Source organism: Lucilia sericata, unplaced genomic scaffold, assembly GCF_015586225.1.
Source record: "Lucilia sericata isolate MDLA Ls3-8-SP2 unplaced genomic scaffold, ASM1558622v1 Contig002335F_arrow, whole genome shotgun sequence".
Taxonomy (NCBI): Eukaryota; Metazoa; Arthropoda; class Insecta; order Diptera; family Calliphoridae; genus Lucilia; species Lucilia sericata.
In genome coordinates, this window is record NW_023996148.1 from 1 (window position 1) to 27220 (window position 27220).

A 27220-nucleotide genomic window follows, 5' to 3' on the forward strand; every position below is an offset into this window, starting at 1 on the left:
TTGCTAATTTATATGTGGTTAGTGTTCTAGTCTGGTAGACCGGAGGTGGTGGGTTCGATTCCCACCTGAGGCACTGGTTAAGGAGCGCACAACAGGCCCGATAGAGGCCTAGGTGTATTTCTTCGGATTTGATGTATATACATCCTCCTTTCAACTACTAACTAACTAACTAACTAACTAACTAACTAACTAACTAACTAACTAACTACTAACTAACTAACTAACTAACTAACTACTAACTAACTACTAACTAACTACTAACTACTAACTAACTAACTAACTAACTAACTAACTAACTAACTACTAACTAACTAACTACTAACTAACTAACTAACTAACTAACTAACTAACTACTAAACTAACTAACTAACTAACTAACTAACTAACTAATACTAACTACTAACTAACTAACTAACTAACTAACTAACTAACTAACTAACTAACTAACTAACTAACTACTAACTAACTAACTAACTAACTAACTAACTCTAACTACTAACTAACTAACTAACTAACTACTAACTAACTAACTAACTACTACTAACTAACTAACTACTAACTAACTAACTAACTAACTAACTAACTAACTACTAACTAACTAACTAACTAACTAACTAACTAACTAACTAACTAACTACTAACTAACTAACTACTAACTAACTAACTAACTAACTAACTACTAACTAACTAACTACTAACTAACTACTAACTACTAACTAACTAACTAACTAACTAACTAACTAACTAACTAACTACTAACTAACACTAACTAACTAACTAACTAACTAACTAACTAACTAACTAACTAACTAACTAACTAACTAACTAACTACTAACTACTAACTACTAACTAACTAACTAACTAACTAACTAACTAACTAACTAACTAACTAACTACTAACTAACTACTAACTAACAACTACTAACTAACTAACTAACTAACTAACTAACTAACTAACTAACTAACTAACTAACTAACACTAACTACTAACTAACTAACACTAACTACTAACTAACTAACTAACTACTACTAACTAACTAACTAACTAACTAACTAACTAACTAACTAACTAACACTAACTAACTAACTAACTACTAACTAACTAACTAACTACTAACTAACTAACTAACTAACTAACTAACTAACTAACTAACTACTACTAACTAACTAACTAACTAACTAACTAACTAACTAACTAACTAACTAACTAACTAACTAACTACTAACTAACTAACTAACTAACTAACTACTCTAAACTAACTAACTAACTAACTAACTAACTAACTAACTAACTACTAACTAACTACTAACTACTAACTAACTAACTACTAACTAACTAACTAACTAACTAACTAACTAACTAACTAACTAACTAACTAACTAACTAACTAACTAACTAACTAACTAACTAACTAACTAACTAACTAACTAACTAACATATCAATATGAACAAAACTATATAAAACTGGCTTCATTAGACTGCAAAACCTGTCAGGAAAATATATATACTGTTAAAATAGTACCCAACTCCATCCATAACTTATTTTTTTTGGAAAGTGAACTCATACCACTTTGTATATTAACAGTACATATGTATGTTGTATGTATGTATGTATGTATGTATGTATGTATGTATGTAGTATGTATGTATGTATGTATGTATGTATGTATGTATGTCTGTATGTATGTATGTATGTATGTATGTATGTCTGTATGTATGTATGTAGTATGTCTGTATGTATGTCTGTCGTCTGTCTGTCTGTCTGTCTGTCTGTATGTCTGTATGTCTGTCTGTCTGTCTGTCTGTCTGTCTGTCTGTCTGTGTGTCTGTCTGTATGTCTGTCTGTCTGTATAGTCCCTTTCTCCTTGGCTCGTCTCTCTAGACTCGTCTGTAGTGTATATCTGATCCATGGACCTCTAAATACTATATTGTCTCTCTATCTATTAACTTATAGAATAAAACAATATGTAGACTAGATAATAGAATTGTCTAGACTATAGTGTAAAGAATTGTTCGTGTACTAGTCCAAAGACTAATTTATATTATAGTCCATAGAACAGTTGATAGACTATATTATTGAAATTAGAATAATCTAAGGAGGGGCTTTTGTAATCTATATAACACGATAAATGGAAAACCTGACGTGGTGGAGAAATTTGAGATTCAATCAAATAGAAGTACACTTTGGTCTCTGGGTTGCGACTTTTTAAAATTTATTATGTCATCTGAAATCTAATCTGTAGGTATTTTAATAAAGATTTATAAGTTCTATTATAATTTCTTTCTTTTTCGAGTTATCTTATACAGATTCGTATTCAGCGCTGCTCATTGATTTAGAATATTATACTTTGGTCTCTGGGTTAAGACTTTTTTAAAATTTTGTTGGTCTGTGTTATATAAATTTCGCTTTTCTTTAATTTTAAGGTTTCCAATAATGAATCTGTATTAGTTATGATTTTTAAAAAATGTACTGGGTTATAACAATTAATCAATTTCTTTTTGTTTAAACTAGGAAATTTAACAATGTAATAATTTAATTTAATTAGATAGACATTGTAGCCTCATTTTGCATTGATTAACAACCAGACAGACAATATGTGCTTTATACATACATACAAACATTAATTATAGAAAAAAGACAATGACACCAAGTCTATAAATTTTATAATAAGTGATTATTACAAAAGTTTTAATCATAATAAAATAGTTTTAAAAGAGAATTTTATGAAAATCATAATAACTATAAACGTAATAAGTAGAGCATCAGAAATTTTGAAAATAGACCTTCGTCTTCCGTATAAAACTGATATGAATTTACAATATTTTTAACTTTTTCTAAGAAATTTATTACTGTTTTTTTATGTATGTATGTATAAGTGATAGTACTGATAATATGATGATATTGCGTGTCAAAAGAAATGCAAGATTTAAATTGCACATATTTCCGGATGGACATTACGAAATACCTATTAATAAATAATTCTTAGGGTATTATTAACTAGATCGAAATCTTTTTTAATCTTCACCATATATGGTGCTAAAGGATATATGAATGTACCTATGTACATATGTATATTGTTATTGTTACGTCAATGACAATAACCACAAAATATGTACAAATTTCTATTATAATCTGCAGAGATAAGTTGTTTGTGGTTACAGCAGAAAAAAATACAATTAAGAATATTAGAGACGAATTGTTAAAAGTAAAATTATTATAGTAATATATGTACTATATTACAACAGTGCTTTCTAGACGATGATCGTTTCAATTTGCTTTTTCAAACGATTATAATTTTTTTAACATTCTAAATTTTTAGTCGCTTTAGGAATGTCCGTGTGTATGTCAATATTTAAATTGTTATGAATTTTCTGATGGCGTCAGATTTATTCAAGATATGGTAAAAATATTAGTTTTTAAGGGATTTTACATTTCAAGGAGTCAAGAATTGTACTACAATAACTTCTAGTCGTTCTTAATGTTTTATAAATTTTATAATCTATTATAAAATTTATTAATTAAATATAATATTAATCCTATTTAGACCCATTATCTTAACCTGCGGAGTTTGATTAAATGGGAGTTAAAGTTTTTATACCAACCATCAAAAGATGGGGGGTATATTGTTTTTGTCATTCCGTTTGTACACATTGAAATATTCGTCTAAGACCCATAAAATTATATATATTCTGGGGTCCTTATTAGATTCTAAGACGATCTAGCCATGTCCGTCCGTCTGTCTGTTGAAAACACGATAAAGTCCAAACGGAAGTAGCCAGAGATTTTGCTTTACTTTTAGTTGATGCAGTTTGTTGATGGGCAATATCGGTCCACGATTTCGCCTAGCCCCATATAAGGTCCCCTTCAGAAAATGACTTTAACGCTCATAACTGAATAAAAGAAGCAGCTATAGCGATGAAATTCGACATAAACATATTTTTTAGGAACCTTAATATATTTGTAGAATTTCGGTCCATATTGACCCTACCCCCATATAAGGTCCCCTTCTGAAAATGACTTTAACGCTCATAACTGTCTAAAAGAAGCATCTATAGCGATGAATTCGACATGAACATATTTTACAGGAACCAAAATCGCTTTGTAAAATTTTATAAGGATCGGTAAATAATTATAATTATATAAGGTCCTCTTCAGAAATGGCTTTAAACGCTTATTACTAGCCTAAACTAAAAGCGTTCTAGAAAATTTGACGAGGATCGGTCCATAATTGACTAAAAGAAAATAAATGTAATATGGGCATTTACATGATCTGAAGAAATAACCCCTTCTAACTTTCGCATCTTTCGAAAATTGATATATGGGTTCTATTATAAGTACTATGAATATATGTATATAAAATCTATCCATTATTTCACTTAGGACCACTAAAAATCGGCAGATCTTCAATTTATATAACCGCTAACCATAATGCCGATTTTTGGAATCATTAGACCCTCATTTGACCCTAGCCCCAAACAAGGTATTTTTTTCAGCGTTGTCAACATTACATAGTGTTGTTGTACTTATTGAAAAATTTGGTACCAGGCGTGTATATTTGTTTTTTCTCTGTATATCGATATTTCAATAATTTCTTTCAGTTGGGAAATGATCACTTTTAATAAAGAGTATTTTCATAACAACCAAAACAAAATAAAAAACATTCTAATATGTATTAATTTTAATTTAAAAAAATTCCATAAACTCATTCTCTTCATGAAATATGGACTATTATGTTTTAAATAACACACTACTTAATGCACGTGTTGCGACTAATATCGAGTCAGTTCCACGACAAAATGTTTTTAATTTCAATATTTTGGCAACAAAACAAATAAATTTTTTAATATTTATTCATTTTGAAAAAAAATATCATAAAACATTTAAAAAAAATTTCCACTAATAATGTTGTTGTTCGCTATGTGGAGGAAGGTCATACAATAATTTTTTGTTCCCTCTGGATGATACATTGTGCATCTTTAGTTTATCTATGTATATTTGGGGAGAATTTAATGTTAATTGATATTCCTTGGGCGGTTCACTTAGACAAGGTCATTGCTGAAGAACTACAAAGTGACACGTTTTATTTGAAATTGCAAAAATAAACATTTGATTAATTTTTATTTTTTTTAAGATTTAAAAATAACTGTTTTTGAAAATTAAAATAAATACGTGATATTTAAACATTTGAACATTCATATGTATGGGCTTTGAAATATAATAAGGTTTGCGGATTTGTTTATACTATTATTACTACTTCTACACCATTTCAAATTGTATTTCAAAAGTTTGTATTGCAGAAATTTTTATTGATGCAAATATTCAGAATTTTCCAATTCTCTTTCAGACATTCGAGGTATATTTTCGAGATTTCTGATTTAGATATTAAAAATAATAATTATATTATTATAATTTTTTAATTCAATTGCACAATTATATAAATAAAATATGTACTAATACAAATACTTCTGAAATTCTATTGTATACTTATTTCTGATCATAGATTTTAACAAAAGTCTTCTCTTATCGTCTTGTACGTAGACAATGAATTTCAAAATTTAGTTAATGACATTTGCAATAGATCAGGTCAGAAAAATCAAAAAATAATGATAATTGTTGTAGGAGCTACAAAAACAAATACAAATGTCTAGTTTTATTGTTTGGCAGATGAATCTAGTTTTGTTTTTAGATTTCTGATCTGATCTTTAACATTATTTTCAAATAAGAATATCATGTGTTTAGGTTTAAATTCCAGTTTGTCGTGTGCTTTAATATTTTTTTATAATAAGCCTAAAGTCCATATGCTGTCACTGTTGGGATGAGACGTGTTTACACCTTGTTTTAAAGATGAAAATTGAGGTGCTGCTTATCAAGAATTGCCGTGAAAATAATGCATTTAAATGATGACAATAGAAAAATTATATGTATTATGGAGTTTGTATTTGTGGTCATTTAAGAATTTGAAAATTGATTAGACATTTTAAAGGTTGGTCTTAAAATAATACAAGATTTGCATCCCGAAGATATCTGATTTCTAATATACAGAATTTTTAGAATATTTTCATTGTTGTCCAGATATGTTACTTTACACTTTATTGGTATTAATAAACACTCAGTAAAGTTATTGATGGTTTATTATAGAAAATTTGTATGGAAAAGGTTCTTATAAACGATGAATATATTTATGTATATGGAGGATCAGGCATGGAAAATTGAGATTTTGAATTGGTTTAAAATTTTCCCAAAAAATAGTACTTTTATAGGATTAAAAGTACTAGGGTTCTATAAATCGACTTTGAATAATCGAACAATCGACTTTTTGTCGAAAAAAGTCGAAGTGGACTATTTTGTTCCAAAAAAGTCGATAACTCGACTATGGTCTGTGAAAAAGTCGAAAAGCCGACTTTGTTAATAAAAGTCGAAAAGTCTGAAAGTCGAAAAAAGTCGATAAGTCGAAAAAAGTCGATAAGTCGAAAAAAAGTCGATAAGTCGAAAAAAGTCGATAAGTCGAAAAAAGTCGAATAAAGTCGAAAAAAGTGAAAAAGTCGAAGTCGGAAAAAGTCGAAAAAGTCGAACACTCGAAAATTGTAGAACAAGTCAAAATAGTCAAAAATCTTAAAAAATAAAGTCGAAGAAAGTCGAAAAGTCGTAAAAAGTCGAAAACTCGAAAATTGTAGAAACAAGTCAAAAATAGTCAAAATCTTAAAAAAAGTGGAAAAAAAGTCAAAAACTCTAAAATAGTCGGAAAAACTCGAAAAAAAGTCAAAAATAGTCGAAAAAAGTCGAACGAAGTCGAAAATAGGCAAAAAATCGAAAAGTCGGAATAAGTCGGAAAAAAGTCGAAAAAAGTCGAAAAGTCGAAAAAAATCGAAAAGTCGACTATGTATAAAATACTTATAGTCGAAAAGTCTAAAAGTCGACTTTTAAATTAAATGAAAAAAGTCGAAAAATCGACTTTTCATAAAATGCAAAAAGTCGAGAAGTCGAAAAGTCGGCTTTTAACTAAATCAAAAAAGTCGAAAAAGTCGACTTTTCGTTTCAACTATAGAACCCTAAAAAGTACTGAATTACATTTCAAAGTCTTTTGTGCAGTCTTTTAATAATGTATTGACTAGTCTGCTGATTAGTTTATGGACTAGTCAATTGATTAGTTTATGGACTAGTCTATGTAATATTCTATTGAAAAGTCTACTGATTAGTCTATTGAATTGTCTGTAAACTAAACTGTTGACTTGTCTATGGACTTTTGAATTTACTAGTCTATTGAATATTCTATTGATTAGTTTATTGACTAGTCTATTAATTACTTTATTAACTACTCTATTGAATAGTCTTTTGATTAGACTTCTGCCTATTCTAATGACTAGTTTCTTAATGTTGACTGGTCTTTTGACTAGTCCATGGACTATCCTATTGACTAGACTACTGACTAATCTATCGCCTATTATATTGATTAGTCTATTGACTTGTCTGAGAACTATTGATTAGTCAGTTGACTAGTCTATTTACTATACTTTTGACTAGTCTATGGACTATTTACTGGTCCCTTAACTATGCAGTCTACTAACAATCCTATTATGAGCAAGTTTTCATTTTGGAAACTACAGTTTGGTCTATATAAATATGGCAGATATCTTTAAGAACTAGTTTTCAGTTTAATATTTAGAGGTTAAATTAAAATTTTAATTGTTAATTAAATTTTCTTACGTTTGTAATTTTTTTATATTTCATTCGCTCACAGCTTATTCGTTCACGATCAAATATATTCTTCGTTCTGCTTATCTCATTTTATCTTCTTTCACATCCTATTCTTTTTTCAATTTGCAAATATTGTAAGATATCATCTTCACACACATTTTTTTTTAATTTTAGGAATAATATCACATGATATGGAATAGATTTGCATTAGGAGTAAAACTTAAAAAAATTAAGGTTGGATTTTTGTTTATGTACATTAGGGTGGCCCAGAGTGTAAGAAGAATAAGGAGGAGAAAAAAGTATTTTTAACGGTTTTTCAATTTCCTTTCATATTGTATTTCTTCATTTTGCATTAGCAAGGGAGAAAAATTTTGATAAGATATGAAAGGTCTCAAAATTGGACCTTTCAATCCTTTGATTCGGATAAATTAGAGAAATGGTATATTAGAATGAACTAAATATAAATTTTACTGCGGAAACAGAAGTAACTTTCATTTCGGGGCCGCCCTAATGAAATTTTGTACTCGCAGATGGCATAAGATAAAAATGAGCGTTAAAATGTTCGTTAAATACAAGAAAAGTAAAGAACATAGAAAACAATGACAGAACTTCGAAGGCCAAAGAAGAACAATTTAAATAACCCTTGTCGTATGTACAATAAAAAAACTTTCTTAAAAATTTTTTGAAAAATTTTCCATTCAAAAACCATTTAAAATAAATGCAGATTACCATTTCAAAAAAAAAAAAACAACAAACCCAATAAATTACCTTATTGTATTTCTTATGATGCAATCTTTGTAGACCGGATATATTGCCAGGAACATCGCTATCACCATTGCCCCACATACCAAGACGGTCACGAGGAGCTTTCTTCAAAGGACATTCAAATCCATTTAATTTAGTAATTTCCATACTGTTAATATTAATTTATTTTAAAAAATAAGGATGTTTTCTTCCGACAAATTTATTATTCTTTTCTGAATATTATTTAATTTTGTTATTTTCTTCTTTATTATTATTTTTTATTTCAAGTCTCTCACTAGACTAGAGAAAATAGAAATTGTTTTGTTTATTGCCAGACGGCGTTCCAACTTGTACTAATTTTTACAAAAACTTTGCTATATCATACATCTACTCTCATCCACAGATTTGTTCATTTTCGTATACTAGGTACTCGCTGTTTAGTGTTAGTTTTTGTATTTTCTTATTGTTATGTTTTATTTCGGTTTGATAAATTTTTGCAGTCGTATGATTTTTCGTTTGTTTAAAATATTGCGCATTCCCTCTGCCACAACAACTATATTTTAGTGTGAGCACACGGGTATGTGTGCATGCTAATTTGTTGCTCTTGAGGAAATCCCTCTTGTGCTTTCACGGTCATGGATGAAAGTATATTAAGTTGTACTGTTGTTGCTTTAAACGGCCAGCTGTTCCAAATTCCTATATCAACAATCTATCTATCAGCTGTTTGTGTTTATTGTTTCTCATAATGAAACAAACCTTTATTTCCCAACGCAAAATGTCTACAAAGTTCACATTTAATTAATTAGTTAGTTAGTTAGCTAGTTAGTTAGTTAGTTAGTTAGTTAGTTAGTTAGTTTAGTTTAGTTAGTTAGTTAGTTCGTTTAGTTAGTTAGTTAGTTAGTTAGTTAGTTAGTTAGTTCGTTAGTTAGTTATAGTTCGTTCGTTCGTTAGTTAGTTCTTCGTTAGTTAGTTAGTTCGTTAGTTCGTTGTTAGTTAGTTAGTTAGTTGTTAGTTAGTTAGTTAGTTGTAGTTAGTTAGTTCGTAGTTAGTTAGTTAGTTTTAGTTAGTTAGTTAGTTTTAGTAGTTAGTTAGTTAGTTAGTTAGTTAGTTAGTTAGTGTTAGTTAGTTAGTTAGTTAGTTCGTTAGTAGTTAGTTAGTTTTTAGTTAGTTAGTTAGTTAGTAGTTAGTTAGTTAGTTAGTTAGTTTTTAGTTAGTTAGTTAGTTAGTTAGTTAGTTAGTTAGTTAGTTAGTTAGTTAGTTAGTTCGTTAGTTAGTTAGTTAGTTAGTTAGTTAGTTAGTTAGTTAGTTAGTTAGTTAGTTAGTTAGTTAGTTAGTTAGTTAGTAGTTAGTTAGTTAGTTAGTTAGTTAGTTAGTTAGTTAGTTAGTTAGTTAGTTCGTTAGTTAGTTAGTAGTTAGTTGTTAGTTAGTAGTTAGTTAGTTCGTTAGTTAGTTAGTAGTTAGTTAGTTAGTTAGTTGTTAGTTAGTTAGTTAGTTAGTTAGTTAGTTAGTTAGTTAGTTAGTTAGTTAGTTAGTTAGTTAGTTAGTTAGTTAGTTAGTTAGTTAGTTAGTTAGTTAGTTAGTTAGTTAGTTAGTTAGTTAGTTAGTTAGTTAGTTAGTTAGTTAGTTAGTTAGTTAGTTAGTTAGTTAGTTAGTTAGTTGTTAGTTAGTTAGTTAGTTAGTTAGTTAGTTAGTTCGTTAGTTAGTTAGTTAGTTAGTTAGTTAGTTAGTTAGTTAGTTAGTTAGTTAGTTAGTTAGTTAGTTAGTTAGTAGTTAGTTAGTTAGTTAGTTAGTTAGTAGTAGTTAGTTAGTTAGTTAGTTAGTTAGTTAGTTAGTTGTTAGTTAGTTAGTTAGTTAGTTAGTTAGTTAGTTAGTTAGTTAGTTAGTTAGTTAGTTAGTTAGTTAGTTAGTAGTTAGTTAGTTAGTTAGTTAGTTAGTTGTTAGTTAGTTAGTTAGTTAGTTAGTTAGTTAGTTAGTTAGTTAGTTAGTTAGTTAGTTAGTTAGTTAGTTAGTTAGTTAGTTAGTTAGTTAGTAGTTAGTTAGTTAGTTAGTTAGTTAGTTAGTTAGTTAGTTAGTTAGTAGTTAGTTAGTTAGTTAGTTAGTTAGTTAGTTAGTTAGTTAGTTAGTTAGTTAGTTAGTTAGTTAGTTAGTTAGTTAGTTAGTTAGTTAGTTAGTTAGTTAGGTAGCTATTTTGTTTGTTGCATTTGCAAACATCTGTTACACCGTGTCTGTATTAGACAAATGTATATCATTTATAATTACAATTTAATTGCACAAAAACAAAATTCTGTACTAATTTTACAATACTATGACGTTTGCTATCAAGACAACGTTGTCTAAACAATTGTTTAGACAACACTGTCATAACGACGCTATAACGCTAATTAATGCTGTCTATACCTGCTAATTTTGTATCACGATAATAGTTTGACGTTTAATATAATAAATATTTGTCTAATATAGACACGGGTTTAAGATCTATAAAACGCGTTCTGTTATAGTAAAGTAGGGTGGGTATAAATAATTTTAGTAGCAAAGTATATGACAATTTAGCGATTTTCAAAGTAAAATCTAGTGATTTTTAAATCATTAGTTGTTCCAACATCTGGCATCACTATTTAGTGCTTACATTAATATCGATTACTCTTTTGTTATTATTGTCATCTCTAAAAAGCGCGTCGTTTCGCTTGTTTTTCTATTTGTGCTGAAAAATATTTACATTTTGTTATTTTTTATGTTTAATTAATATTGTAATATTTATTTAAAATTGAAGTCAAATAAAAACATAAAGAATATATTGAATAGCAATGACAGAAGAGGAGAATGCTGATACAACATTAACGGATGCTGGACAATTGCCGTCTGAAAATGATGTGGCTTTCTTGCAGTTCATTGAAATGGAAAATTTTAAGTCCTATCGTGGCCATGTAGTTGTAGGACCATTAAAACAATTTACAGCTGTTATAGGACCAAATGGTTCCGGTAAGTAGTGATAAATGTTCATATTTATGGAGTTAAAATCATCTGTGTGTTGATTTTAGGAAAATCAAATTTCATGGATGCCATCAGTTTTGTTATGGGTGAAAAGACGACAAGTTTGCGTGTGAAACGTTTAAATGATTTAATACATGGTTCATCCATTGGTAAGCCCGTATCACGCAGTTGTTATGTTACGGCCAAGTTTCTTATTGGTTCGACACAAATGGATTTCCAACGTGCTGTTATTGGTGGCTCTTCGGAGTATCGTATTAATGGTGAAGTTGTTTCAAGTAATACCTACTTGGGCAGACTGGAAAAGTTGGGAATTAATGTCAAGGCTAAGAATTTCTTGGTGTTCCAGGGAGCTGTCGAGAACATAGCAATGAAAACACCCAAGGAACGCACAGCTTTATTTGAGGAAATTAGTGGGTAAGTTAAAAAATAATTCTTTCTTGTGCTAAAGCTAATAGTGCAAAAAATATTTTTCTTTAAAGATCTGGTACTTTAAAAGAAGACTACAATCGCTTGAAACAGGAAATGATATTGGCAGAAGAAGAAACTCAATTTACTTACCAAAAGAAAAAAGGCATTGCGGCAGAACGTAAAGAAGCCAAACATGAAAAAATGGAAGCAGATCGTTATGCGCGACTTAAAAATGAATATGTAAGTTTGCGATACAATAAAATAGATACTTTTTCTAATAGTTCCATTTGCAGAATGAAAAACAAGTTGAATATCAAATATTTCGTTTGTATCATGTGGAAAAGGATATACAGCGCTTAAATGAGGATATCGAAAGCAAACAACAAGAAATCAAAGAAGTTGAAAAACGCAAAGAAAGTGCCGATGATGTTCTAAAGGAAAAAAAGAAAGAAGCTGGTAAACTAAATCGTGAAATGGCTAAAATTGATCAGGAGGCCAGAGAATTCGAGACACAAATGAATAAAAAGCATCCACTGTATATAAAGGCTAAGGAAAAAGTGGCCCATTGTCAGAAAAAGTTAAAATCTCTGGCGAAGACTTTGGAAACAGCACGCGAAGCTGACAATGCTCATCAACAGGATATACGTAAACTGGAAAAACAATTGGCTGATGTTGAACAAATGAAAAAACGTTTCGAAGATGAAATTGAAAATGAATCACAAAAACGCGGCAAAAGTGTACACATGGAAGAGGGTCTGGTGCAAGAATACGATCGTCTCAAACAGGAAGCTGAAGCTACTGCCACACAATATCGTTCTCAATTGGATTCAGTGAATCGTGAACAAAAATCTGATCAAGATTTATTGGACGGTGAAACCAATCGCAGAGCTTCGGTAGAAGAAGCACTCAAAAAATTGACACTGCAACGCGAGGAAGCTGTTAAGAGGCGTGACAAATTAATGGATCACATTAAATCATCCCAGGCGGCTTTGGAAGAACAAAATCGTATTAAAGATGAACTTAAACGTGATGTGGGTTGTTCAAAGGAGAAAATTTCCGAAATCCAACGGGAATTAGAGAATGTACGTGATCAATTGGGTGATGCGCGCAGTGATAAACATGAAGATGCTCGTCGAAAAAAGAAACAAGAGGTGGTGGAATTGTTTAAGAAACAGGTACCGGGAGTGGTAAGTTGTACAGTGCAGAAATGCTTTTAAGCGCAAAAAGTAATTTTTCTTAAATTGTATTTTTTTAGTACGACCGCATGATTAACATGTGTCAGCCCACACATAAACGTTACAATGTGGCCGTTACCAAAGTTTTGGGTAAATTCATGGAAGCCATTATTGTGGATACAGAGAAAACTGCCCGGCAATGTATTCAAGTACTTTACGAAAATAATTTCTTTAAATAAACGTAAACTAATATTTTTTTGTATTTCTTCATAACATAAAGATACTAAAAGAACAAATGTTGGAGGTGGAAACATTTCTACCTTTGGATTATCTACAAGTGAAACCTTTAAAGGAACGTTTAAGGTAATTTTTTTTAACTTGGAAAATTATTTACAAATGGCTACTAATTAATTAATTAATAATTTATACAGAAATATCAGTGAACCACGTAATGTCAAGCTGGTTTTTGATGTACTAAAATTCGAGCCACGAGAAATAGAACGTGCTGTTCTATTCGCTACCGGTAATGCCTTGGTTTGTGAAACTCCTGAGGATGCCATGAAAGTGGCCTATGAATTAGATCGTTCACGTTATGATGCCTTAGCCTTAGACGGTACATTCTATCAGAAATCTGGTCTTATATCTGGCGGTAGTCATGATTTGGCGCGTAAAGCCAAAAGATGGGATGAAAAACACATGGCCCAGTTGAAATCTCAAAAAGATCGTTTAACTGAAGAGCTCAAAGAGTTGGTGAAGAAATCAAGAAAACAAAGCGAATTGGCCACTGTGGAATCACAGATTAAAGTCAGTGTTTATAGTGCTAATTACTTAGTTGACATTAACTTTTCATACTACTTCATTACAGGGCTTGGAAAATCGTTTAAAATACAGTATGGTGGATTTAGAATCATCAAAAAAATCCATACAACAATTCGATAATCAATTAAAGCAAGTTCAAACACAATTAGATGAATTTGGGGTAAATTTTAAAATCTAAATTAATGTAAAAATAATAAAACTGTTTTTATTTTCTGCCTTTTTTTAGCCTAAAATCACTAAAATTGAGACTCGTATGGAGAAACGTGATGAATATATACAAGAAATCAAAGAAAATATGAACAATGTTGAAGATAAAGTTTTTGCTAACTTTTGTCGTCGTTTGAATTGCAAAAATATACGTCAGTATGAAGAAAGAGAATTGGTTATGCAGCAGGAAAGAGCACGCAAAAGAGCAGAATTTGAACAGCAAATAGATGCCATCAATACACAATTGGATTTTGAGAAACAAAAAGATACCAAAAGTAATATTGAACTACTTTTTTAAGGATAAAAAATCTAAAAATTTGTTACCTTTCTACAGAAAATCTCGAACGTTGGGAACGTAGTGTACAGGATGAAGAAGACGCTTTGGAGGGTTTAAGAGCTGCCGAAAAACGTTATCTTAAAGAAATCGATTTGGATAAGGAAAAAATGGAAAAGTTTAAACAAGAAAAACAAGCCAAGAAACAAGCTGTCGACGATATGGAAGAAGACATATCGAAAGCACGCAAAGAGGTGGCAAATGTGGCTAAAGAAATACACAATCTAAGTTCACAACTGTCGGCGATTGAGGCCAAAATTGAGACTAAGAAAAATGAACGTCATAATATTTTGTTACAAGCAAAAGTAAGTTTATGTTTTTATTTTTCCTTAAAGCGGGATTTAAGTTTGTATTTTATTTCATAAATAGATGGACTGCATTGCCATACCTCTGTTGAAAGGTTCTTTGGATGATTGTGTGAGTCAAGGTGATTCGGAAACGACAAGTGCTACATCAACTTCCTTAATTTTAGAAAAAGAAAATCTGTAAGTTTGTTTGCCATCTTAAGTATGAGCAGAGGAGAGAGAATTTTAAGTCAGCGAGATAGAGAGAAATGGAATTAGACTAGAGGATAAATTAGTCTATAGACTACAGAAAATGCTAGACTATATATTACAGAAAAGACTAGTCTATAGAGATAATACTATAATACTATTCCAGACAGTAGCCTATAGACTGGACTATAGATTAGTATATATACTAGACTATATAATAGACTAGTCTATAGATTAGACTATAGACTATAAAAATAATGGTCTACAGACTAGAGAAAAGACTATTGTATAGACTTGAGGAAAGACTAATCTATAGACTAGAGGAAAAACTAGTCTATAGACAGGAGGAAAGACTAGCCTATAGACAAGAGGAAAGACTAGTCTATAGACTAGAAGAGTCTATAGACAGGAGGAAAGACTAGTCTATAGACTAGAGGAAAGGCTAGTCTATAGACTAGAGGAAAGGCTAGTCTATAGACTAGAGGAAAGGCTAGTCTATAGACTAGAGGAAAGGCTAGTCTATAGACCTAGAAGGAAAAGGGCTAGTCTATAGACTAGAGGAAAGGCTAGTCTATAGACTAGAGGAAAGGCTAGTCTATAGACTAGAGGAAAAGGCTAGTCTATAGACTAGAGGAAAGGCTAGTCTATAGACTAGAGGAAAGGCTAGTCTATAGACTAGAGGAAAGGCTAGTCTATAGACTAGAGGAAAGGCTAGTTTATAGACTAGAGGAAAGGCTAGTCTATAGACTAGAGAAAAGGCTAGTCTATAGACTAGAGGAAAGGCTAGTCTATAGACTAGAGAAAAGGCTAGTCTATAGACTAGAGAAAAAACCAGTCTATAGACTAGAGTAAAGACTAGTCTATAGACTAGAGGAAAGACTAGTCTATAGACTAGAGGAAAGGCTAGTCTATGGACTACATAATAGACTAGTCTACAGAATAGTCCAAAGACTAATTCATACACTAGTCTCTAGACTCTTTATTTCAATAGACCACAGAAAAGCCATTAGACTAGCCCATATTCTAGTAAAAAGACGACGATTTTTTAAGTTTTATCCATATTATTTTAAAAGAACTTAGAACTTATTATCTCATTGGTTCCAGAATCGAAGTAAACTACTCCAGTCTACCGCGTGAACTATGCAAACTCAAAGACGATTCTGCCTTTAAGAAAATGAACGATCAACTCCAAAAAGATCTACAAGCCAAACTGGACGTTTTGGAGCGTATTCAAACGCCCAATCTAAAGGCAATGCAAAAATTAGATCGTGTTACGGAAAAAGTACAATCGACCAATGAAGAATTCGAATTGGCTCGTCGTAAAGCAAAAAAAGCCAAAGCCGCTTTTGAACGTGTTAAGAATGAACGTGCTGAGAAATTTATACAGTGCAGTAATCACATATCGGATGCTATTGATGCGATCTATAAGAAATTAGCACGTAATGAGGCGGCACAAGCCTATTTGGGTCCAGATAATCCTGAAGAACCCTACTTGGATGGTATTAATTATAATTGTGTGGCGCCGGGTAAACGTTTTCAGCCGATGAGTAATTTAAGTGGTGGTGAGAAGACAATTGCTGCCTTGGCCTTGTTATTTTCTATACACAGGTAAGGTGGGGTGGGGCGCTCTTATATTAAATTTACTTTTTTGCCTAAAATTTACAACATTCTTTGCTTCTTTCTTTTTTTTCAGTTTTCAACCTGCTCCCTTTTTGTGCTTGATGAAATCGATGCTGCTCTTGACAACACTAACATTGGTAAAGTGGCTTCCTATATACGTGATCATACCACAAATTTACAAACCATTGTTATTTCTCTAAAAGAAGAATTTTATGGTCATGCTGATGCTTTAGTTGGCATAACTCCTGGCGTAAGTAGGCTTTATTTTCCCTAAAGAAATGTTTTATTAAAGAAAACTTTTTTTCTCTTTATTAGGAGGGCGACTGCTTGGTTTCAAATGTTTATCTCTTCGATTTAACGTTATTCCAGGATAAATAATTTACTTTATTTTTTGTTTATATACGTTTTTTCTTTGTTAAAAAAGTTTAATTGTATTCTAAATATAAATATTAATTAAGTTCACAACAAAATTAAAATGTTGTAGTTTATAAGAGACCCTAAAGTTTATTTGTCATATTTTGTGCATTAATATTAAATCAAAGCTAATTTTTTTTTTAAATCAAGAAAAACTGTAATTTAAATTATATAAATTAATCATATACGAGACAACATAACAAATGATCCTTGAAGAAAATATATAACTACAAACATAAATTGTACATTATTTTGTTCGACTATAAATAAAATCTAATGTGTGTAAAGCGGGATTTCTTTAACCAAAATAATAAATATTTATGGTGTTTTCTTTTGAAAGAGTTAAAGGGAGGAAAAATGTTATTTAGATTGAATATATTAACTGACTAAGCTTTTATGTTTGAGTTTTTTATAGATTCTGTTCAATTATACGATAGTTTAAGATATTGTTTCCTTTTAATGCCTCCATTTTTTCAATGAAAATCTATGCAAAATTAATTAATAAAACTCCATTTTATTTTTTTTTTTTTGTAATTAAGTTTTGTTTCTGTTTATTTAAAGAATTGTTGGTGTACTTCTTTTTGTTTGTTTTTATTGTTTGTTATTGTAACTTTTTGTGTTTTGTGTGTTTTTTTTTTACAATTGTTTTTGTTTATTTATTTTTGGGATAAATATCTTTTTTTATATATCGGTTGATATTGTTTTGTAGTTTTTTTGTTTTATATTTTGTTTTAACACAAATTCACTGAATTTCAGCTTTTTGTTGCAGGGCCTTTATTACTGTAAAGAAAATAAGAAGAATATAAATTGTTAATAATTTTAAAGTAATAATAATAAATGTTTTTTTAATAATTATTTCAAAATTTAGCAGATTTAAAAAAAAAAAAAATTATAAGAAATTTTTAATCGATCGATGTTAGAATCATTGTTAAATTCAAACAAGTTCTATATACGGCTAAGTCGAATTTTATATACCCTTCACCATATTGTGTTAAAAAAAACGGCCAATAAGTATTTTGTAAAAAAATACCAGTTGGAAAATGAAACAGTACCGTAAAGCCCAAATTTATTATATGAAGCTGTACGTTTTTATTCCCCCGGGGGCACGTAACCTTTATGAAAGACCCCACCTTGGTGTTATTGCAATCCCAGGGAAAAGGCGCTGAGATTATATACTGGTGATGATCAAATGTATCATTCACCTTTCCTTGGAATGATTTGACATGGATTCGAATTAGAGAACCATATAATCTGGTACCACCTGAGTTTCAGACTTTGTCTTTTCTCAGTTATTGGAGAGGCCCCTTCGTGTTGTACGTGGTGGCTGTTGTTTAAAGCCAAATTCGCGGGGAAGAGATTGTTGGTTAAAAGTCTGTCTCGGTTATTGGAGAGGCCCCTTTGTGGTGCACGAGGTGGCTGTGGCTTAAACCCAAATTTGCGGGAAGAGAATGTTGGTTAAAAGAGTAAAGTCTATAATTCGGGATAAATTCGGTGCTGCAGCCGAAGTCAACAGAACAGTGACTGGGAATATGCGTAGGTAATGAGTTGGTTTTAATTGTATATGATATAGGATGTATGTGGGGGTATATTGAACTTGCCCGCCCTTATACCGAGAGTGAATTTACCACAGTTTGCTCTCTGTGAGTAAAAAATCTTCGACTTATTTGATGAATTCGTATTTCGGTCTACCGAATACGTCTCTAGATGCCGACTCAACTGTGGGACTGACCGTTGGAAATGTGTTTGTATTAAAGGATGAATGTAACTTGCCCGACCGTATGCCTAGAGTGAGTGTGTCGGATGAAAAGTGTGATGTGTTAAATGTTGATGGATGAAAGGTATCTTATATAAGTGATACCATAGAATTTTCCTTCCTTGTACAGGTATGTTTAGGATTTATTCTGTTCATATCAGATTTGCCACAGTGTGTTCTCTGTAAGAACAAAATCCTCGACTTATTTGATGGATTCGTGTTTCGGTCTACCGAATACTTATCTAGATGCCGACTCAATAGAGTCGTCAACCTATGTGTGTGGTTGTAAACGGAAGTGATGTTTTTGCATCACGGAAGTTTAGCAATGGGGCATCAATGGTCAGAGATTAGATAGCTCGAGAAAGTGCTTTTTGTACCGGTCCGGCGTGTATGATACACAAAGGAGCGGTGGTGAGTAGTCTAGTTATCTCACCCAGTGGTTGAAAAGGTATCACCGTGAACTAAAGCCAACACGGCAGGTGTTTACGTAAAGCACTTCGACATCTTGTATGTTGTTATAATTATCCCTTCTTATATAATCATGCACAAAAGTTCTAACATTTTATGAAATTTTAATAGGTTGTCTCGGTTGTTACTCAACACGCCCTTATTTATGGGTCGATTTTGCTAATAGCGATCTTTTCCAAAGCATGTCTGACACAATTATTGAAGGTTCGGATCTTGCTAATATCTGGGGTCGTCAAGATACATACAGACAGAAAGACAGGCGAACATAGCTAAATCGACTTTGCTATCTTTAAGGACTCAGATATATACTTCATAGCGTCGGAAAATTATATTATAGAAATTACAAACGGAATGACAAACTTATATATACCTTTGTCACGAAGGTGAAGGGTTAATATAGATTTAAAAAAAAAAACAATAAATTTAGAACTTACATTGCTACATATTTAAGGCTATCACAGTGTATCTTATACTCCATTGGCACGGTAACAGGTATATTTAATATCCTACGTAGTGTATCTCGGATACGTGTCGTACTGAAGTAATCAGAGGCATCGCGATTCCAGACTGATAATGTACCTTCCTATTTGGGTTAAAAAAGAAAACAATAAATATTAAAATCATTTTAAAAAACTATATAAATTTATTTTAAAGAAGTCGTTCTGTTTAAGGGGAGTTTGAATATGAAAGTGTTTCTTCTTGATAATTCTTACTGTGAGTTGTTATTTAATATTTTAAGAAACCATTTTAAAATAATAACTACCTTTGTTGTTTGTTTGTTTTTATTTAATAATTTTTATTTTTTTTATCAATTGAATATTTTTAAATTATTTTTTTCTGGGTTTTAATTTTTTGTTAATTTTTTAGACCAATTAATTTTTATATAGTTTTTTTATCAATCCAAATAAAAAAAGGAAATACTAATGTAATTAATATAAATTGTTGTTTATTTATTTTTTTTTGGTATTTTTAAATTTTTACGCATTTTTTTATATTGTTAAATTTATTTAATGTTTTTGTAATACTAACACTTAACTTGTTAATTCAATAAATAACTAATGTTTTTTATAATTATTTTTAATTTTAATTAAGTTATTTTTTTTTACTAAGGAAAGAGAAAATATATAAGATTTATTTGTTGTTGTTTTTTAATAATAATTAATTAATAGTTTATTTTTAACACATTTTTGTTTATAATTGTTTTTATTTTTTATATGTATGTTTATATTTAATTAATTTTAAATGTTTTAACAATTAATGAGTATTTTGTTTTTTATAAAAAAATTTTGTTTTTTTTTTCTTTTTTCCATATAAAAATATTTTACACTCAGAAAAATTAAAAGATAAACTTGAGAGCATAACAATAAACTAATTTTGTTGTAATTTTAAAGAAATTTATTAAGAAATAACAATAATTTTAGTAGCCAAAAATGTATTTTAATTATAAACTAATTAATTACCTAAAGAAATATATTGATGGGATTTTTTCGTCCAAATGAATATTAGCATTACAAATAAAGATTCTTAGAAAACGTTCATCCACTTAACTTTTGCTCCATCCACTTATAGGAAAATCGGTTTTGGGACTCCTTCTGTAAATTATTATTTTGGTTCAAATTTTTTGAAACTGTAATTAACTCCAAAACGCATATTTTTGAACATATGTATTTACTGGTATATCTGTAACATATACATATCTATATATATGAACATAGCATCTGATACAGGCATGGATAATTCAGTACTTTAGTAATTTTTTCAATATTTTTTGATATAGAGAAATACTATGGTACCCCCACGACCTTTTCCCTACTTTTCTAACTTCTAAACTTTTGATAATTAGCCATTAGACCAGTTTGTAGTTTAGTATAGTCTATAGACTAGTCTAGTCTATAGTCTGGTATATAATCTAATGTATAGTCTAGTCTATAGTATAGTCTATAGTCTAGGCTATAGTCTAGCATGTAGTCTAGTCAATAGTATAATCTATAGTCTACGCTATAGTCTAGTCTATAGTCTAGTCTATAGTCTAGTCTACAGTTAAGTATATATGTAGTCTAGTCAATAGTTTCGCCTATAGTCCAGTCTACAGTTTAGTATATAGTCTAGCCAATAGTATGTCTAGTCATCAGTATAGTCTATAGTATAGTCTAGCCTAGTCTATAGTCTAGTCTATAGTTTAGTGTATAGTCTAGTCTATAGTCTAGTCTATAGTCTAGTATATAGTCTAGTATATAGTCTAGTATATAGTCTAGTCTATTGTCTAGTCTATAGTTTAGTCTATAGTCTAGTCTATAGTCTAGTCTATAGTCTAGTCTATAGTCTAGTCTATAGTCTAGTCTATAGTCTAGTCTATAGTCTAGTCTATAGTCTAGTCTATAGTCTAGTATATAGTCTAGTCTATAGTCTAGTCTATAGTCTAGTCTATAGTCTAGTCTATAGTCTAGTCTATAGTCTAGTCTATAGTCTAGTCTACAGTCTAGTCTATAGTCTTGTCTATAGTCTAGTCTATAGTCCAGTCTATAGTCCAGTCTATAGTCCAGTCTATAGTCTAGTCTATAGTCTAGTCTATAGTCTAGTCTATAGTCTAGTCTATAATCTAGTCTATAGTCTAGTCTATAGTCTAGTCTATAGTCTAGTCTATAGTCTAGTCTATAGTCTAGTCCATAGTCTGGTCTATAGTCTAGTCTATAGTCTAGTCTATAGTCTAGTCTATAGTCTAGTCTGTAGTTTAGTCTATAGTCTAGTCTATAGTCTAGTCTATAGTCTAGTCTATAGTATAGTCTGTAGTCTAGTCTATAGTCTAGTCTTTAGTCTAGTCTATAGTCTAGTCTATAGTCTAGTCTATAGTCTAGTCTATAGTCTAGTCTATAGTCTAGTCTATAGTCTAGTCTATAGTCTAGTCTATAGTCTAGTCTATAGTCTAGTCTATAGTCTAGTCTATAGTCTAGTCTATAGTCTAGTCTAGTCTAGTTTATAGTCAAGTTTATAGTCTAGTCTATAATCTAGTCTATTGTCTAGTATATAGTTTAGTCTATAGTCTAGAATGTAGTCTAGGATAGATAAAAATTATTTCCGTACTTAAAAACCTAAAAAGTACTATTTTTGTTATTTGTTAGTACTATTTCATTTTCGGAAATTTATATTTTCCCATAGACTAAACTATAGGCTATGCAGCGATTTTAAGTAGAAAACTTATCGAAAATTTCTATCCCAATGATATCTGGAGCCGTCAGAAATGTGTTTTCAACATACATACGGACAGACAGTTATCGCTAAATTGCCTACGATTTTTAACAATTAGAAGTGATTCCGTTCTTATAATAAGAATTTCGTATAGAAAACAGGCTTTTTGAATATGGATTTATAAATTTTAGCAAAAAAAAAAAAATAAAATACTTATTAAAGAAATAGTATAGTTACTACATATTTAGCATAACATTTCCAAGTGAATGAAAAATAATCAAAACATTTTATTTTAACATATTTATATTAAGTTATAAATTCTATTCAAATTTTATATAATCGATCTATGAAATATTTATTTTGCAGTTCATTTTACAAAAATATTACTTTGTTAAATTACTTTAGAAAAACTAAAATTTTAATTAACTGAGTGTAAAATTTTATTTTTTTTCCATTAAAAGTGGCCATTTTGTATACAAAGTTAAAAGTTTATGTAGAAAATCTTAATGAAATATACCCAGCAACCTGAGGCAAAAACACATAAGAAATTTTTTTTAAAAAATTTTTCAAGTTCCAAAAACAGTTTTTAAGCCATTTTTAAAAAAATTTCATAATCCTTTTAACAAATCAGGCAGTTGTTATTTTTAAATTACAATCTGATTTTGTTTTTTATTTTTTTTGTTTTGATTTTGAATTTCATTTAAGAGTGTGATTATGTATGTTAGTTTGTGTATACATTTGTGTACTTAGTATTGGGGGCGTGTATAGTTAAGGGGGCGGAGTAACTTAGTTTATATGTGTATATATTTATGTAGTTTGTGTGTGTGTGCTGTGGTATTTGTTTTATTTAATATATTTTTTAAATACTATTTTATTTCAATTTTCACATTTTGTTTATTTTATTGGTTTATTTGCATAGAAAGATTAAATATATGAATATTTTGTTTTTCTTTTTTTTTCTGCTTTAGGTATAAATATTTTTTTTAACTTTTTTTTTTATAAATATAAGTGATAAACTGCTGTTGTTGTTGTTTTTCAAAGGTAAACAATTTAAATTGCACATTGATATAATTCTTGTTGTTGTTTTTTTTTCTTCTTTAATTTGTTAATACAATTTTTTCTTTTGCTAATTTTTTATTTTCTTTTTTATGGGTTTAATATTTTCAATTTATGTTTTTTTTCTCATATTTGTTGAAAATTTATTAAATATTTTATTATGTATAAATAATGCTAAATACAGGCTAATTCTTTCATTTTATTTTATTTTCTTCATTTTATATTATTTTTGTGGTTTATGTTTTATTTATTCAAAATATTTAATGTAAATTTGTTGGGTTTTTTTCTTTTTGTTTTTGCATTTAATGTTATTTTTCTTTTATTTAAATTTGAAATACTATTATTGCTTTTTTCAGATATATGTATGTATATAAACGTTATTATGTATATTCTTTTATCTTATATATTTGTTTGTTTATTTTTTTATAACTATATTTTGTATTTATGGGATTTTTTTTCTGTTTGTTGTCATGTATCTGTGGGTTTTATTGCTGATTTTTTTTTCTTTTTGATTTCGTTAAAGGAAAATCATATGCATATACTAAAGTTTTTAAGACATTTTTAATATATAAATATTACATACATTTATTGTAAAGAAACCATTTTCAATTTTTCAGTTTGATTTTTATACGTTTGATCCAACTATCTCTATCTACACATACATACATACTATAGTCTTGCATTTATTCGTTATCTTGATGTTTTATTGCCTTTTAAAGTGGCTTAAAAATTTGATATGCTTATTATTAAATTTATTTTGCTGGCATTTCACTTAAAAAATCTACTCATCTGTTTCTTTACAATTGCAAAAATGTAATATATATAAATATAAATAAAATTAAAAAATAACATTTTGAAAAAGTTGTACATAAACATAAAGTTTGTAAGAAAATATAATGGTTTTTTGACATATCAATGAGTCAATGAGTTATCATTTCACAGTGAATGTCAAATAATTTTCAATCGAATGAAAATAAAGCAAACATTAACCACAATTTTATTTTCGATTTTTATAAAGTTTTACAAACTATTAGAAGTTAAAAAATTCCTCTTTTACACACTACGCCTTTTTTGGAAAACAAAATATTATGGACAATTTTGTGAACAGACTTTTAACAATTCTACAACAGATTGCACTAGAACCGGTTCTACTTGATTAGTTTTTGGCAAAACAATATTATTTATTATAACAACTTTATCCATTCTACAATAGGATCCATTTGAACCGGTTCTTTTAGGATAAAAAAAAATACCCAGGATTTATAAACAGGTTCAAAATTTACAACAGCCCTGATAAAATTAATGATCCGTTAAAGAAATCCCAAAACTACTCCCTTGAAAACATGATTGGAGGACATGATCCGTTAAGTTGTCTAATGTAATGCAGGTATGGGTTATGTTTATTATTTTGAAAACAATATGGTCTGTTGTCTGCATTACATAGGACTATGTGGGCGATTAAGTACTCCTATAATTTTAGCAAGGGAGTTGTTTAGGAATTACTCTGATGCAATGCATAGATGGATTACATGGTACTCACATAGGGTCTTACAATGTTAAATGGAATATGTTTTTTCCATCTGGATTCGTTTTCGACCAGTCCTAACCTTTTGTGGAGTAATCTTTACACGCGTGTGCGGAGTGGTCTCAATTTCAGGCAGGTTTCACTAGAACCATTTCTTTAGGCATTTTAGGCAAATACTCTTATATAGCATTAACAATATGCCACGCCCACAATTTCCAATATTTAGATCTATTTTGCGTGACATTAGATTTTTGCAAATCGGTGTTATTAATGAAGTTAATTTCAGAGCCATCATGGGGCTGTAACTGTGAAGCTGTAACTGTTGTTTGGCTTTCGACAATTTTGCGTACCGCTCGCACCAGTTGGGTGGATGTAATACTTCGTTGCCCATGTGTTCTTTGCAACAGTGCTAATAGGACTTCTTCAAGAAAAAGTGCTAAAAAACGTGGAAATTTATATAAAAATTTAATTTTTTTAATAAGATACTAAAGTCGATAAAAAAATTACATTACAGTGCAATGTATGCACTTTAAATAACGATATGATAACACCGGTTTGCGTTAACTGGGTGCTGTCGTTCTACCTCATTTTAGGGTTATATTTATACCCTACACCACTTTAGTGGGGAGGGTATATTGGATTTGTGCTGATGTTTGTAACATACAAAAATATTCGTCCTAGACCCACCTTAAAGTATACCAATCGGCTTAGAATCGTTTTCTGAGTCGATTAAGCTATGTCCGTCCGTCCGTCTGGCTGGCTGGCTGTCCATGTAAACCTTGTGCGCAAGGTACAGGTCGCAATTTTCAAGATAATTGGATGAAATTTGGCACGTACGTTTTATTTGACCTAAGGACGAAGCCTATTGAAAATGGTTAAAATCGGTCCATTATTTCACCTAGCCCCCATAGAACAGAACCCCCCGAAAAGGGCTTCTGAGCTCATAATTATGTTAAATATACAGATATATCGGTAAAATACGGCACAACTAAGTTTTATAGAAGTCTTGATGACCCTGCCAAATTTCATAAAGATCGGGCCACATTTGACCCTAGCTCCCATACAAAGTCCCCTTCAGAAAATTACTTGAATGTCCCAAATTGGCTTATAAACACAAATATCGCGATGAAATTCAGCACAATAAAATATTATGTCAATATAAATATATTCACAAATTTTATCGGGCTTGGTCCATATTTGCCCCTAGCCCCAATATAAAGCCTCTTTCAGAAAATTAGTTTTTCATCCATAAATTGCTTAAATGTATCGGAACAAGGGAATATTGAAGATAAATGCTTTATTATGAAAAATAAATCACATTTAATATTCATAACTGGTGTAGGGTATCATATGGTCGGCCACGCCCGACTATAATTTCTTACTTGTTTTTTAATGGTGGATATAAATACTTTTGATTTTAACTTCGTATACCTATATGTGAAGGTTTGATTCATTGGAGGATATTGGATATTTCAGCATTTATTACTCGCCAACAGTTTTTTAAGAAAAAAAATGAACCAACTATATATGTGAATAACCTGCTTTTATGATATTTTCTAAATTCAAAAATGTTAAAATTAATTATCCAATTCATAACCCTCTTGTATCTGCATAGCGTGTGTATTTTTGTATTAGTAATTTTCATTAAAAAAAGCCCGTAACTTTACGTTTGTTTTTCATATTCGTATTGAATGTCAAACTATCATTCTAATGTGAATGCCCAATTTTAAAGAAGATAAAACAGATGATAAAGTAAACATTTAAAAAAAGTGCTTTAAAGTGCAATAGAATAATAGTTAAATGAATTTAGTTTTTCAATTTAAATACAAAATACAAGACCAGTTATGAATTGTACAAATATATTTGTTTAAAAGCAAGTAAAATGTACAAACGTATATTAAGTCCAATACCTCAACATTGTATATAAATGTATCTTTAGAAATTCACTATAAAAGTTGCATCACAAAGGCATTCAACACAACATTTACGCCTTCATTTTCATGTGAATTTAAATAAAGCAAAATCAATCAAATCTACGACGCACCACAATTTAAATTTTCAGAATTTATATTAAAACTGTATAATCTCTGTCTGTTCACATTTGCCACAATTTTCCGCGAATGACAAACTGATGAAAATTAATCGTGTTCAAATTTTATACAATTTTAAACCGTGAATTAAACAAAAAAAAAAAAAAAAAAATTGAATTGGAAAAATGCTTAATACTTTAAAAATGATTTATCATAATTTTGTAGTGAATGGATATTGAAGCCAAATAATAATACCAAGGACAATATTAAATTGACATTTAAATAAAAAAATTATTTA

At 29.8% G+C, this 27220-nt stretch overlaps 1 protein-coding gene and 1 long non-coding RNA gene across 2 annotated transcripts; one reads left to right on the forward strand and one right to left on the reverse strand.

Moving 5' to 3' along the window:
- The first annotated feature begins 11098 nt into the window (after positions 1–11098).
- Positions 11099–17219, forward strand: LOC119613822 (structural maintenance of chromosomes protein 1A-like). The gene is given in 15 exon segments (XM_037969879.1): positions 11099–11421; positions 11481–11847; positions 11913–12081; positions 12135–13028; positions 13097–13225; positions 13297–13379; positions 13448–13820; positions 13882–13995; positions 14062–14317; positions 14377–14681; positions 14746–14861; positions 15975–16478; positions 16564–16577; positions 16580–16740; positions 16806–17219. Coding segments are annotated over 15 exon segments (3723 nt in total). The 5' UTR covers positions 11099–11246; the 3' UTR covers positions 16869–17219.
- Positions 17220–17511: 292 nt separating this feature from the next.
- LOC119613823 lies at positions 17512–19735 on the reverse strand. Its single transcript, XR_005232275.1, has 2 exons — positions 19560–19735; positions 17512–17684 (listed from the first exon to the last, which is right to left on the reverse strand). It is a non-coding gene; the product is annotated as an uncharacterized LOC119613823 (long non-coding RNA).
- Positions 19736–27220: the final 7485 nt, after the last annotated feature.